This window comes from Perognathus longimembris, chromosome 19 (assembly GCF_023159225.1).
Source record: "Perognathus longimembris pacificus isolate PPM17 chromosome 19, ASM2315922v1, whole genome shotgun sequence".
Classification (NCBI taxonomy): Eukaryota; Metazoa; Chordata; class Mammalia; order Rodentia; family Heteromyidae; genus Perognathus; species Perognathus longimembris.
Window position 1 is genome coordinate 23,624,327 of NC_063179.1, and position 14,838 is coordinate 23,639,164.

Below are 14,838 nucleotides of genomic sequence, written 5' to 3' on the forward strand. Positions count from 1 at the left end.
GTGCTGGGGAATCGAACCCAGGGCCTCATGTATCTGAGGTGCATGTTGTTTTTGGGAAAAACAAATTATGCTTCTGTATAGTCAAGATAGAGAAGAAATGTGATGTTCTGAAGGCTCCCTGCTAGAGAAGGAAACTTCTTTCTTGTGAAGACTGTTATTCCATAATGGTAGCGTTAGGAAACAGGGAAGAAAGTTTTATAGAAGGTGCAGAGCATAAGAGAAGCATGGAGTTAAGAGGAAGAAGTAGGTCTCAGAATTGAGGTCCAAATGAGAAGAATAGTCACTTTCAGATCTTATATTGGTTACAGCTAACTGCTGAGGGCCTTTACATCATGATGGTTTTGATCTGCATCTTATTTATACACCAACACTAACATGTTGAGGAAGAAATCAGAACAATCCCATTTTGCTGGTTAATTGGAGATTGAGTTTCTCAGACTATTCCAACAGCTTGATGGTTAATTGGAGATTGAATTTCTCAGACTACTCTTCCTGGGCTGGCTTTGAACCTCAACATTCCATGTCTCAGTCTCCCATGTCAGTATGATTACAGCCATGAACCATTGGTACTTGGCTTGAACAGATAATTCCCCCCAAAGAATAAAATATGGCCAACAAATACATAAAAACGTCAACATCTTTAGCACTTAGGCAAATGTAAATCAAAACTACACTAAGATTCCATTTTACCCAAGTGAAAGTGAGAGTCAGAAAAAAAAAATCAGCTAATGCTGGTGAGGGTGTGAACAAAGAGAGCCCTTATATACCGCTGGTAAAGATGTTGCTTAGTGCAGGCGCTGGGGATATCATTATGGCAGCTCCTCAAAAACCTAAAAATAGGGGCTGGGAATGTGGCTTAGTGGTAGAGTGCTAGCCTTGAGCAAAAAGAAACCAGGGACAGTGCTCAGGCCCTAAGTCTAAGCCCCAGGACTAGCAAAACAAACAAAACCCCTATAATTTGAATTTTCCATATCACATCTGGGTGTATATATGTGAAAGAATTATAGTCAATATACAATAGAGGTCCCTTCATACTCATGCTTTTAAACTTACAATAGCCAAGTTATTGAATCAGTATGAGGGCCCAACAAAAATAAATGGATTAAAAGCGGTATGTATATATGTATGTGTATATATATATATACATACATACACACATATATGTATACATATATCAGATAAGGATAGAACATGTGACATATCATGTAACAGACTATCATATACCTATAAAGAATAACAAAATTACTTAATTTTCAGGAAAGTGAATGGATCTGGAGACCATTATGTTAAGCCAAATAAGCCAGCCTCAAAAAAACAAATAGCATACACTTTTCTCATATGTGAAATCTGAACTTTGAAAATGTTGAAAGGGGTGACATTGATCAGGATCCATTGTATCCATAAACTGTTTTGTTAAATAGCAAAAACAGATAAAACTAAAGTCACAAAAGTAGTATGCACACTGTTTAGAAAGAGAAAGAACACTCAAACAAGCAGAAGGGACATACAGAAGACGAGTGGAAAGGAGGAATATGATCAAAGTACACTACTTTGTACAATGAATGCATGAAAAGAATGTCCTCAGGTACTACCCCAGAAGCTCAGATTCTAGAAGAGGACTTGAAAGGAGGTGGAGAAAGTTCTATGGAAAGGTCACTGGAAAGGGTAAGTTTTAAGAATCCACAGGGAATTCCTATAGACTGTTATGAATTGAAAACCTGCTATAGTAAGCTCTCTGTCCATATGCTATATGACCTCCTATAGGCTTCTGAAATTGAAATCTCCTTTTCAATTCTGTCTGTATTTTGGTAGCTCTCACATTTGGCATTGCCTGTGGTCCTAGTAACTTATAAAAGGCCCAACAAGTTTATGGCAGAGAGAGGAGATTCTTTTCTGGGAAGGAATACACAGGGGCTTTCATCTTTAGAAATCAGAAAAAAGACAAACATCCAGAGGAAGAAATAGAGTTGCATTAAGGAGCATGAAAGTGGAATTTACATGAACTTGATCGTGAATTGTAAAAGAATACAGTTGTCAAAGGAGGCACTTACAAAAGAATAAGATGAACCAATGCAACAGCAATACTTACAAGACAATATGTAGTAAACCAACTGTACAACTCAGGGTGGGGGGCTGGGGAGGAGGGAAGGTGGGAGAAAAATGAGGGAGGAGGTAACAAGTTTGACAAGAAATGTAGTCATTACCTTATATATGTAACTATAACCCCTCTGTGCATCACCTTGACAATAAATATGTAAAAGGAAAGAATACTGGTGTGTGAAAAATCTTCAAGACCATCTTTCACTCCAAATCAGATGAAAAACTAAAGATCATTCTTCATATTATGGTGATTTAAGATACATTAACCTTAAGAAACACTTCTAGCATTTTAGTCATTTGCTTTGGTAAAGATGTGCACTGCCTTTTGTCATCAAGTTCTTTTACTAGTCTAGCTGCTAAGAGGAATAACTTTCAGTAATTTTGCCATCCATCTTCAACAATTTTCTAGGAGGCAGTCTTACCTGAAGCAGCATGGTTTCCCATAGCACAATGCTGGCATTTTTTCCTAGAAATAAAAATTGATATAGTAATTGAAAAATGAGCTAAGATTCAAAAATTGCCTTGTCAGTTTTCTAGTGGATGTTAAGAGTTTTGTTTCATACTTTTTTCTCTTAGAATTGGCATTTGAGACTAAATCCATTGTTGACAATTTAAAAGTGATTGTTAAGTGGAGAGAGGGTCTTCAACCTGTGACAAAATCAATTTCTTTTAAATTTCAGAAGTAACTACTAAACCAATAATCATATTTTGATATTCTAATATGGGTATTCTAGTATTCTAATAATATATTATAATATGGACCTTTCAATATACATAAAGCCAATTTCTCTAAATACAAGACCAGAGCAAAAGTAGACATTCTTGCAAAGTAGGAATTTGATCTGCTCATAGTATGAAGGTCAGCAGAGAACTATAGGATAGTCAAGAAAAATATATATATTTGTTTACCCTGCATAACAATTTCATCCTTTTAATTGAGATGAGAAATTTTGCCTTGTGGATTTACACAGAGAAATGGTGCATCATCTCTCGATGTTCTTGCTTTCCAACCCCATAATATTCCAGACCCATCCCCTTGTACCTTCTAGAGGTTGCAGGAGCTCAGGTAAACGTGTTTTCCATAGGTCTACCAAATTTGGATGAATTATTCCAGGGAATATCTTCAAAAGTCCTATTGCACCAGCCCCACATAATTTCCCCAAGCTTGCAAGCATAGATATTACCTGAAGAATAGAAGAGAAAATTTCTCACCATCAGTTTTTGAAGTATTTAAATGGTTTACTACCTTTTCTCCCTCCCTTCTCTCTGTCTCTCTCAGAGAGAAATAATGGAAAAAGAAGTTGTATGCTACTCTTGAATACTAAATTGGACAATCTTTAGCCAAATCATCATAGTATGTTTGGTTATTCTAAAACAAAAATCAATGCTTAGAGCTGGGAATATGGCCTAGTGGCAAGAGTGCTTGCCTCGCATACATGAAGCCCTGGGTTAATTTCCCCAGCACCACATATATAGAAAATGGGCCGAAGTGGCACTGTAGCTCAAGTGGCAGAGTGCTACCCTTGAGCAAAAAGAAGCCAGGGCCAGTGCTCAGGCCCTGAGTCCAAGCCCCAGGACTGGCAAAAAAAAAAAAAAAAAAAAAAAAAAAAAAAAAAAAAAGCTTAGTTAATCTTTCTTCTAGCTTTCCCCCCTGAAGACAAAGGTAAAGTAATATATGGAAACCCATCAATGAAAATCAAATGGAAAGAATCATACTTAAATATTTCTTTTAAGAAAATAAATTCCACACTGTTTTAGATGTGTAATTTGTTTGATGTTATTTATGGATGAGATTCAGCTCAGGCTTATTTCAAAATCATAAAGTTTAACAAGCATTTCAAAGCACTAAGTGAATCTTGTCATTAATAAATATTCATGAGCATCATTAGTACGACAAAATTTATCATGCCATTTTAGTGTTTCTTTTAGTTTGAAGTCCATGTGCAATTTTATTAGCATTTTATTTTGAGCTAAATTATTCACACCAGCTTGGATTTATCTTCCAGAGGTACGTTGTGACTCACTCACCAGAAGTCTTGCCAGTAGCTGATGTGGTGAAGGAAGATTGACTGGAAAAGAAAGCAATTTTCATCATCACTGTGGGAGCTAGAAACATTGAGATTGGGGCTGGGTGTTAGGAGCAAAGGATGGGAACCTTTCTGGAAAGAAGTATCTTGTGATAGAAAAGCTTTACTTGGATGACGAATGTACAAACCAGCTCCTGTAGAGATGACAAGTGCTGTTGACTGCTTGATATCATGCTTCTTCCTTTCCTCTGCCATAACCAGAATTCTGATGATATTAAACAGGTGCTCCAGAGTTCCCGTATATTCTACAGGGACCACAAAAGTCAGGATTCTTGGCCATAGCACCTGTGGAAAACATAGGGCAAGATGAGAAGCATTGCTTCTCCTTTCCCATGGTTTCTCTAATCCTTCCCTCTGATTTAGAAACTTTATTCACTTCTTATTCTATCACTCATGTGGGCCATGCCCAAATGAAATCATTAAATAAAATCTCTGCACAATGTATTTATTTTTAGGTGCTGGTTATAGTGAGTGTTGGTCAGTCTTTTTCTATGGGGTTGTCTCCAATTTGGGGTAAGACAATTGTTCCAAGCACTCTAGAAAGGCTAACCTTCCTGAGTTTACTCAACCCGTGTCAGTTTTCTTCTTGCCGTTGTGAAACATGCCTCATGTATTTCCCAGATCTCCAAGGGTGGAGTGCGAATGACCCAGTGGAGAATGACTGGGAGAGGATCGTGAATGAGTTGCTGTTATGCTCTTTGCTGCAGGTTCTCATCTTTGTGCTTGGGGTCTACAGTATCTGTTGTTTCTTAAGGTATCCTAATGGAAACTTTGATGTCAACTTGAAGACTTCCCTCTTCCTTGTCACTTGTCTCAACCACACAGCTGTTTTTTGATACTGTAGGATAACTCCTACCCTTCCATGTTTCGTTCCTATTATTGTGACCAGATGCACTTCCCAGGAGTTGCATCAGATCTGATAAACAGTCTCCGTCGACCTGATGTCCTTCCACTGAATTTCCACATTATCATTTCTAGTGTTTGACCCTTGCTTACTTTAAACTTCCTTGATTCATCACCCTCAACGTAGGAGTTTGTTATGACAGAACCTTTATATTCTAGACTCCTCTGGAAACTATAGTATTACTATTAATTTTGGTCATTTACTTCTGGTTTAGAAGAATTCAATTTTATCCATCAACATTACTGACACTTATTTGAGTGTAGACTCAAGAGTCCCATGTATAGATATGTTGAAGCAATAGGCTCTCTATATAGCTTGGAAACTTGTATTTAAAATAAATACAACTATAAACCATAAATTCAACTATAAACCATCATACACGAAGCCCCTGATCTCCTAAAACTGAGCAGTCTGTTTATTGTTGTATATTGTATCCTGACTCTTCTGGGTACTTTTAGACACTGAAACCCTTTTGCAGGATATGGAAATGCAGATTTCACCCTCCTTCTCCTCCATCACCCTCCCCCCTCCCTTTTTTGTCACTGTTAGTCACTGGGCTTGAAATCAGTGCCTGAGCACTGTCCTGAGCTCTTTTGCTTAAGGCTCTACCACTTTGAGCCACAGTGCCACTTTCAGTTTTCTGGTGGTTAATTGGAGAAAAGAATCTCTTTTTACTTTCCTATAGTTTATCCCCTGTTGTCACTGTATTTGATTTTAGTACCCTGGGTATTGTATATATGTTTGAATTAGGAAAGGGAAGGGGAACATCAAAATGGTGAGACAAAAGATAAAGGGTGAACCGATGCAACAGCAATTCTCTCAAGACAATATGTTGGAAATTAACTGTATAACTTGGGGGATGGGAGAGAATGGGAGGGAGAAGGGGGGAGAAAAATGAGGGAGGCAGTAACAAGTATGACAAGAAATGTATTCACTGCCTTACATATGTAACTGTAACCCCTCTTACATCACCTTTACAATAAAATTAAATTAAAAAGAAAACCCAAAGTGTCATGGATTTTCCTGCCTAGGCTGGCTTTGAATAGCAACTCCTAGATATCAGCCGCCTTAGTACCTAGGATTACAAGCATGAGCCCGGCCAAAAGCATCTCGTTTTAAGGTGCAGATTAATTAGGTCTCCATGAGGCCTGAATATGGGTGTTCTTTTAAACACCTTTTCAGATAAATAGAGAAAAGTCTGGCATATTTTGTTAGAATTGTATGTACTACTTAATATTTCTAGATGGGTTAGGAATAGAAGAGAAATATTAAAACACAAATTGTCATGCACAAAATACATATAAATACTTTGTGTTAATTGCTCAGTTAGTAAGTTAATTGCTTAATTAAATAATTGAATTTGAGAAACCACTATGTACTGGGTATTCAACATCATAATACACATCTAAGTCAGAGAAAAAAAGCTGAAGATAGCCAGTCATGGTGGCTGTCATTCATCTGTACTCCCAGCATTCAGGAGGCTGAAACAGGAGGAGCTCAAATTTGAGACAAGCCTGGGTTCCAAAGCAAGACACTGTCTCAAACAAAAGCAAAAACAGTTGGATGCCAGTGGCGCATGGAATTCTAGCTACTCATGAGACTGCGATCTGACTGATCCTGGTTGGAAGCTAGCCCAGGCAGGAAAGTCCATGAGATTCTTCTCTTCAATTAACCACCCAAAAACCCTGGAAGTGGAGCTGTGGCTCGAGTGGTAAACTGTCTGCCTAGAGTGAAAAAGCTAAGAGACAGCTCTTAGGGGCTGAGTGCAAGCCCCCATACTGCCATGAAAAGAGAAGGGAAAACAAACTCCTTACCTGGGGCATTCCAATGACCAGTGGATCTAGAGATTTTAAGACCTTAAGGCTTGTTTCTTGAATATATTTCTCTCCCTTTTCATCCATGGGTTTCACCGGCTTCTCCTTTAAGAAAGACATGACAAGTAGTAGCAATCCCCCCTTAGTCCTGCTAACCTTCCTTGGATGTGTTCCCTGGAGGGGAAGAGTCATATTTTAACTTAAGGGGCTCATGGGAAACAGTGATCTGGGTTTCCAACCTCTAATCCCATTGGAAATGGCCCGTTGGAGGAATGAATTGGAAACACACACTTGGCCAATATACAAAGGCAAAAATTGTGAGGATCTTTCCCTGCTGAGGCTCTTCCCCACTGTCCTGTAGACCTTTGTCATTTTCTCAGGGGAATTTCTTTCCAAGTACTACTTTCTACAGGAGCGGCTAGTAATTTCCCAGAGTGACGACATCTTAAATCTATGTAATCTTATCTGAGTATATTGGAAACCGTGTATACTGGTATTAGAAGTAGGAAATTGAAAGGGAATACCAAAATTGAGAGACACAGGGTAAAAAAAGACAAACAACTACAAAAGCAATACTTGCAAAACTGTTTGGTGTAAGTGAACTGAACACCTCAGGGGGGGAAAGGGAAAGGGGGAGGAGGAAGAGGGGTATGAAGGACAAGGTAACAAACAGTACAAGAACTGTATCCAATGCCTGACGTATGAAACTAACCTCTCTGTACATCAGTTTGATAATAAAAAATTGAAAAAAAAAGTCTATAGGTGGTTGCTATGAGCCGAATGCTCTTGTCTGCACTAAGTTACAACATTCAATTCCTCATACTTTGAGGTGAACTGTGGTGTGTGGGAGGTGATTAGGTCATGGGCGAGGGCAGAGCCCTCGCAGGATAGAGACCACAGAGCTACTAGCTCTCTGCCATGGTTGGGCACAGAATCATCTGTGAAGAGGCCGGCCTTCACCAGACTCTGCCTGTCGGGCTTCCCAGCCTCCAGAACAGTGATAAGTAAGTTCTGTTTATAAGCCACCTGCTTCAGCACATTTCCCTCCTTTATAATTCATTGTATATTAATTGTAGAAGATAATGAGTTTCATTATGACTTTCTCATCCACATATACAGTGTACTTTGATTCTATCTACCCTCATTACTCTCTCTCTCTCTCTCTCTCTCTCTCTCTCTCTCTCTCTCTCTCTCTCTGGTATTCTTTCATTTCTCTCAGTCCTTTTCCTCTTCCCAAATAGTACCTCTTCTATGCTCATGTCATTAAAAAGAAATCTAGATTCTGCATATGGAAGAGTACATGCACTATTTGTCTTTTTGAGTGTGACATCTTTTCATTAATAAGATAAATTCAAGTACTATTTATCCATCTTCCTGAAAATAACATGATTTCATTCTTCTTTATAGCTGAAAACTCCATTGCATATGTATACCACAATTCCATATCCATTCATACATAAATTGACACATTAGGTAAATTCCATCACCTGAGTATTATGACTAGGGTATGAATAATGAGTATATATGTGTACATATATACATATACTTGTATGTACATGCATATCTGTACATATATATCTACTGGACCATACATATTTCTATACGTGCTAAACTACTTTACACTCTTACCAATAGCTTATCAGGGTTCTGTTTCCTTCACATCCTATCCAGTACTTGTTTCTTCATGATATTCATTCTGATTCAGATGAGATAGGATTGCAGTGTAGTTTTGATTTGTATTTCAGTTAATTAATGTAGGCTGGTCTGTTTTTTTTTTTTTTAAATTAGTCCTGTGGTTTGAACTCAGGGCCCGAACACTATCCCTGGCTTCTTCTAGCACTCTACCACTTGAGCCACAGCGTCACTTCTGTTTTTTTTTTTTTTTTTCCCCTCTATATATGTGGTGCTGAGGAATTGAACGCAGGGCTTCATGTATATGAGGCAAGCATTCTACCATTAGGCCATATTCCCAGCCCGCCTGGTTAGTTTTAAAAGTGACATTGAGTCAACTACACATTCTATAAGGTAAAACAAAACTACAACGGCTTCATACCAGTTTTTTGTGGGATGCTGCAAACTGGGAGAAGATATAATCAATCAAGGGCCATCCTTCCCGGGCTTCGATGTAGCACTTTTCACACATAGTTTGGATGAGGAGAAGTGTGGCATACCTTACCTGGTACAAGACCAATGAAATTGCAATGTTTTAGTATGTTTAGCAGAATGGAAATTTATTCTTTCTTATCCTGTAATTTTCATAAACGACTCATAGATGGGAGCTTTTATAAGAAGTATAAACTGAATAATCTATAAGATTATAAATAGATGAATCAGGAAGTAACCAAGAAAATCATGGGAAATAATCTCTTTAACCAAAACATTTCTCCTTGATTCCAAAGACATATCTTCTACTATTATATATTATAAAATGTTGGTAACTTTGGACTAGAACACTGCCTTGATTTCAGATTACAGGTGTGAACCACCCATACCAGCATGATATTTTATTCTAAAGTCTTGTCCTAATTCTTTCATTGGCTTCTTCAGTAACTGGATTACTCCTCCCCCACACCCATCAATGTGTAATATATACATATGTGTTATCTATATGTATCATATACATACATATATAACATATATGTATGCACATGTACCCATATATGCATATCTATCTATGTATCTATCTATCTATTGCTATTTTAAATACAGTTACTAGAGACCAAACAAGCAAAAGCCTCTTAGAAGAACTTTATCTGCTTTTTCTTCCTTTAAAAACATCACTGCACATCATATGGAATGTGCTATCCCTGACAAATCTCAATTCAAGTTTTTTGACCACACCCCAAAGACTCCCTGAATGATGTGGCAGAATATCTTCCTTTTATTATAAATAAAATAAATATCTGGTGCCCAAAACACACAAGTACAAATTTAGAAATATGCTAGAATAACTTAGACACTATAGAGAGTAAAATATATAAATTATAAATTTAAAATTGAATCTTAATGAATTTTTATGTATGTATAAACCTCTGTAATCATCTTGGTTCAAGGATCTTTTCCTCTGCCCCTTTTGATGTCAGTCCTGATGAAAAATCTTTATTTTGGCATTTGCCACCACAGACTAATTTTATTTGTAAATATCAATATACACATACATACACATGATATCTGCATCTCTATATTTCTCTCATGGACTTTTCTGTCTGGTGTGGCTTGGAATCATGATCTTCAGATCTCAGCCTAATGAGTAACTAGGATTGCAGGAATAAGTCCCTAGACTCTGGCTTCTGAAGATACATTTTTAAATTTTATTTTATTACTAAAAACTAGAGAATGAGGGGCTGGGGATATAGCCTAGTGGCAAGAGTGCCTGCCTCGGATACACGAGGCCCTAGGTTCGATTCCCCAGCACCACATATACAGAAAATGGCCAGAAGCGGCTCTGTGGCTCAAGTGGCAGAGTGCTAGCCTTGAGCGGGAAGAAGCCAGGGACAGTGCTCAGGCCCTGAGTCCAAGGCCCAGGAATGGCCAAAAAAAAAAAAAAAAAAAAAAAAAACTAGAGAATGAAATGGCAAATATGCATGCATATAAGAAGAGAACAATGAAACTTGCTGAAATTATTTTTAAAAGGAGAAAAGAGGGGATGGAGAGCTATGAGGTATGAGTTTCAGGTACATTTTATGCATGCATAATAATGTCCCTATGAACCCTACTTGTACAACTAATATAAGGCAATAAAAGTGTAAAAAAAAGGCTAATACATACTAATGAGGTGGCATGTAATGTTTTGATACATGATGCATTATATAACATTCAAAAGTAAAACATATCTATCTTAAAATTTTATCATTCCATTTGTTCTAGTTTTGAATTTTGTAATTTTTATTTGACATTTATTGTCTCCAAAGAAGAACCTTTATAGAGTAGGCATTTCTTTAAAAATTTCCTACATTTTAAATGAGTTTGTTCATGACATTTTCACACATGTATATAATTTACTTTGATCCTATTTACTCCTTCCTAATAACTCTTGCTTGTCCCCTTTCCTTCTTTCTCTGGCCCCTTTCCCCTTTCCTGTAAGTCACCTTTCTACTTTCATGAATTTTTTTCATGTAAATTTTTTCTTGTCCAAGAGGTTTGTTTCAAACCAAGCACATGTTTCTTTAAAAAATTACAATGGCTCCTGATTTTTTAAAAGATTTTTTCCCCTGTATTTTCTAAAATGGAATGATTTAATCAAGTACCAAGGAATGAGAAATCTAAGAAGTGGAATGATGTTTCAAAGGGTAGAGTCTGGAGCAACAAGCTCAGGAACCACTCCCAGGTACAGAGTTCAAGCCCCAGGTTTGGGAAGGAAGGAAGGAAGGAAGGAAGGAAGGAAGGAAGAAAGAAAGAAAGAAAGAAAGAAAGAAAGAAAGAAAGAAAGAAAGAGAGAGAGAGAGAAAGAAAGAAAGAAAGAGAAAGAAAGAAAGAAAAGAAAGACAGAAAGACAGAAAGAAAGAAAGAAAGAAAGACAGAAAGAAAGAAAGAAAGAAAGAAAGAAAGAAAGAAAGAGAGAGAGAAAAAGGAAGAAAGAAAGAAAGAAAAGAAAAAAGAAGCAGGGTGGTGGTGGAGAGAAATCTAATATAGTAAGTCTGACTTATTCATGGATTTATTACAGGTAGTTTTGACCAAGTATGGTTTTTAAAAAACACACATACACATAAGTAAGAAGAAACCTCAGAAATAAAAATTGAAAATTCTTGTGTACATGATATATATTTAAGAGAAACTCTCAGTCAGCCCCACATCATTGTCAATTTATATCATCGTTATGAACTGCAGGGTATAATTTTAGAGTACTCTGCTCTACACATCCTGAGCACCCATGATTTTCCTCAGTGGAAATCTCCTTGGAAACATATACCAATGGCTGGACTGCAAGTGCCTAAATTCCCTGTGATAGTCTCATAGAAATACAAAAATACAAGAATCAAGGGTTACTACTTTTGGAATCAAGACACATTATTTTTTAACTAAGAAACAATTTTGCAAACAATCTGAAGAATATTGGCATAGTGCTCTGTGGGTGAAAGTGTGTTTCCTGAGAAGCACTTGAATACTGGAATTGTATGGAATTTTGGATTCTACCTTCAATTTATCTTCTTGGGATTGGCACTGATCATCAAACTCTACAATTCAGTCTCATGGGAGATCCTTAAGAGAGCAATCACTTCAATCATTCCTCATTACTAAAACTATCATCAACCAAATGCCTATTAATTTCTTACTTTTATACTGGGGTCCCCCATGACAACTTTGGTTGTTCTTTCAATGGACATGACATAATCCCTCAATCTGGGCTCTGAAAGGCAAAGGGAGAAATTTTGAGGTCAGAGGTCTCCTGTTTTATGATTGACCAAAACCTTTATCATTAAGGTACATATTGAAAAATCAAAATTTTTAAAATCTTATATGGTTCAGTTTCCCCTTGCCTTCTTCTTGTCCAATTTTTAACCACTTCTGTTGCTGTGTTTCCTGTAACATTTGTGTCATCTTGCTTAAAATTTTAGATTATTCATAGGTTCACTACACTATATATAATGCATTAGCCACAAACTTTGTGAGACTACTTTGTATTTCTAACTGCTGACCCTTAGATAATAGTGTTAACTAGGTTTAAAAAAACCTGTACTATACTGTACAAAATAAATTCTCCTATTTTATAGAACCAAAGAAGTTATCAGTTTTATAATATACTATTGTTTTACAGCAAAAGAAAAATAATATGGGCAGTTGTAACTAAAGAAGCTATTAACTTAAAGATATTCTTGATATTATGAAAATATACGCTAACTGTAAGAAATGGGAAATGCTGACTCATTAAGTTTCATTGTTTTTAAACTGTGCCAGTCTGTAGAGAATTATTTACTACATCCATCTACCTCTGGTTTATTATAGGGTCACTTCACCAAGCCATTGGATTTCCTAAATTCTGAGTTTGATTGTCAAAAATTCTATCTAACCTTCTCAATTGAACATATCCATAAATATGAAAGAAAGAGGGCAAGTAGAAACATCAGTTTAGGCATTATAGATTGGGCAATTGAATACAGTTTTGATAAATAAATGGTGGATCTTGAGGACAGAAAGAATAATAGATTGAAAAGGCCATGAAGACAGTTCATTTGCAGGTGATGTTACAGAAAAAAGACCCAAATAAGTAGGATAGAAGTAGAGAATTGCAGGCTTATTTGTTTCTTGGGATAAAAATACATCACTCTGCCTGTATCCCTAATACTTACCCTCAGCATTGATGACTGATCTCAACAAAGTTAAGATTCCTACTCGAACAATCTCATTGTTACTTCTGATTTGCTCATCAAAAAATTCAAGCAGTTCTGCTGGACAGGAATGGGCTGCAAGTATAAAAATATCAGGGTTTAACAATTCATTTTCTTTTTTTAAAGATTAAACTTTATTTCATGGGTATATATTAATTGTTCAAATAATGCCATTTTCATATAAACATATACCAAGAATGGATCAAGTAAATGTAGTATATATGCACAATTGAATTCTAGGCTTCCATCAGAAAGAATGGCATTGTCCCATTCATAATGAAATGGAAAGACTTGGAAATATTCATATTAAATGAAGTGAGCCAGACCCAAAGAAACATAGGCTCCATGGTTTCCCTCCCTTGTAATAATTAGTATATGCCTAGGATAGTCCTAGCAGAGTATCACAATAACTCAATAGCTATGTACATATGATCACATAAGATGATGCTAAGCTAAATGAACTCCATGATATGGAAACAAGAGGTTTTTCTTTGTTGTTGTTTGTAATGCATTATGTGAAGTTATTTCTTTTTTTCTTTCATTTTTTTTCCTTTTTCCTATGGTTTATCCCCCGTTGTCATGATATTTGATTTTGGTACCCTGTGTATTGTATATCTATTTATCTGAATTAGGGAAGAGAAGGGGAACAGCAAAATTGGTGAGACAAAGGACAAAGAGTGAACCAATATAAGACCATATGTTGGAAGTGAAGTTTACAACATGGAGGAAGGGGCTGAGGGGAGGGAAAGTAGGAGAAAAATGAGGGGGTAACAATGTTTGACAAGAACTGTACTCACTACCTTACCTATGTAACTGCAGCCCCTCTGTACATCATTTTGGCAATGGAATTAAATTAAAAACTTTAATTCATGGACATGACTTCCACTGCCATTTTCATATATACTTATACCATGATACTTATAAGTGGGAAGAGAATTTCATGACAAAGATTGGCAAAATAAATTACTTGTTCAGTTAGTATTGATTTTATGGTGCCCAAGCAATTTGGTTGCTAAGAAAGCTTTCAATATCTCTGGTCATTTTATTCATACCTGGGTATGTGGCTTTATTTGGAAATTAGGGTCTTTGCATTAATAAAGTTATGAAAAGTTCATTAGAGTGGGCTCTAGCTCTGTGTGACTGGGGTTCTTTTTTTTTGCCAGTCCTGGGGCTTGAACTCGGGGCCTGAGCCTTGTCCCTGGCTTCCTTTTGCTCAAGGCTAGCACTCTGCCAACTTGAGCCACAGTGCCCCTTCTGGCTTTTTCTATACATGTGGTGCTGAGGAATCGAACCTAGGTCTTCATGTAGACAGGGAGGTGCATGGCCAAGCATCATGAGAAGATAGAGACTGGAGGGAGGCCTCACTAGCTGTGAAGCTAGAGGGCTGCCAAAAACAAAAAGGAAATATCTGGCTGGAGGAGAGCCAGCTGTTATGGAAATTGTCAAGAGAAAACAAGAATCAGTTAATTAGGCTGAGTAGAGGGAAGGAGTACAGACAGCTGGGGTACTGGAGAGAGAGAGGTGGAACATGGTGGAAAGGTATGCAGTGATATAGGAGAAGCGATGTTTTTGGAGGTAGAGGTGTGGGAGACCTCTCTTATCCTCAG

General features: G+C 37.0%; 1 protein-coding gene across 1 annotated transcript in view; it reads right to left on the reverse strand.

The window, feature by feature from the left end:
* The window catches only part of Mroh2b (maestro heat like repeat family member 2B), a 63,098-nt gene that overhangs the window by 35,387 nt on the left and 12,873 nt on the right, over positions 1-14,838 (reverse strand). The window contains exons 10-17 of the mRNA XM_048368244.1: positions 13,193-13,306; positions 12,179-12,252; positions 8,959-9,081; positions 6,906-7,010; positions 4,316-4,472; positions 4,129-4,169; positions 3,143-3,284; positions 2,523-2,566 (exon numbers count right to left, since the gene is read on the reverse strand). Coding sequence (XP_048224201.1) covers positions 2,523-2,566; positions 3,143-3,284; positions 4,129-4,169; positions 4,316-4,472; positions 6,906-7,010; positions 8,959-9,081; positions 12,179-12,252; positions 13,193-13,306 — 800 coding nt within the window. The remainder of the gene's footprint in view (positions 1-2,522; positions 2,567-3,142; positions 3,285-4,128; positions 4,170-4,315; positions 4,473-6,905; positions 7,011-8,958; positions 9,082-12,178; positions 12,253-13,192; positions 13,307-14,838) is intronic.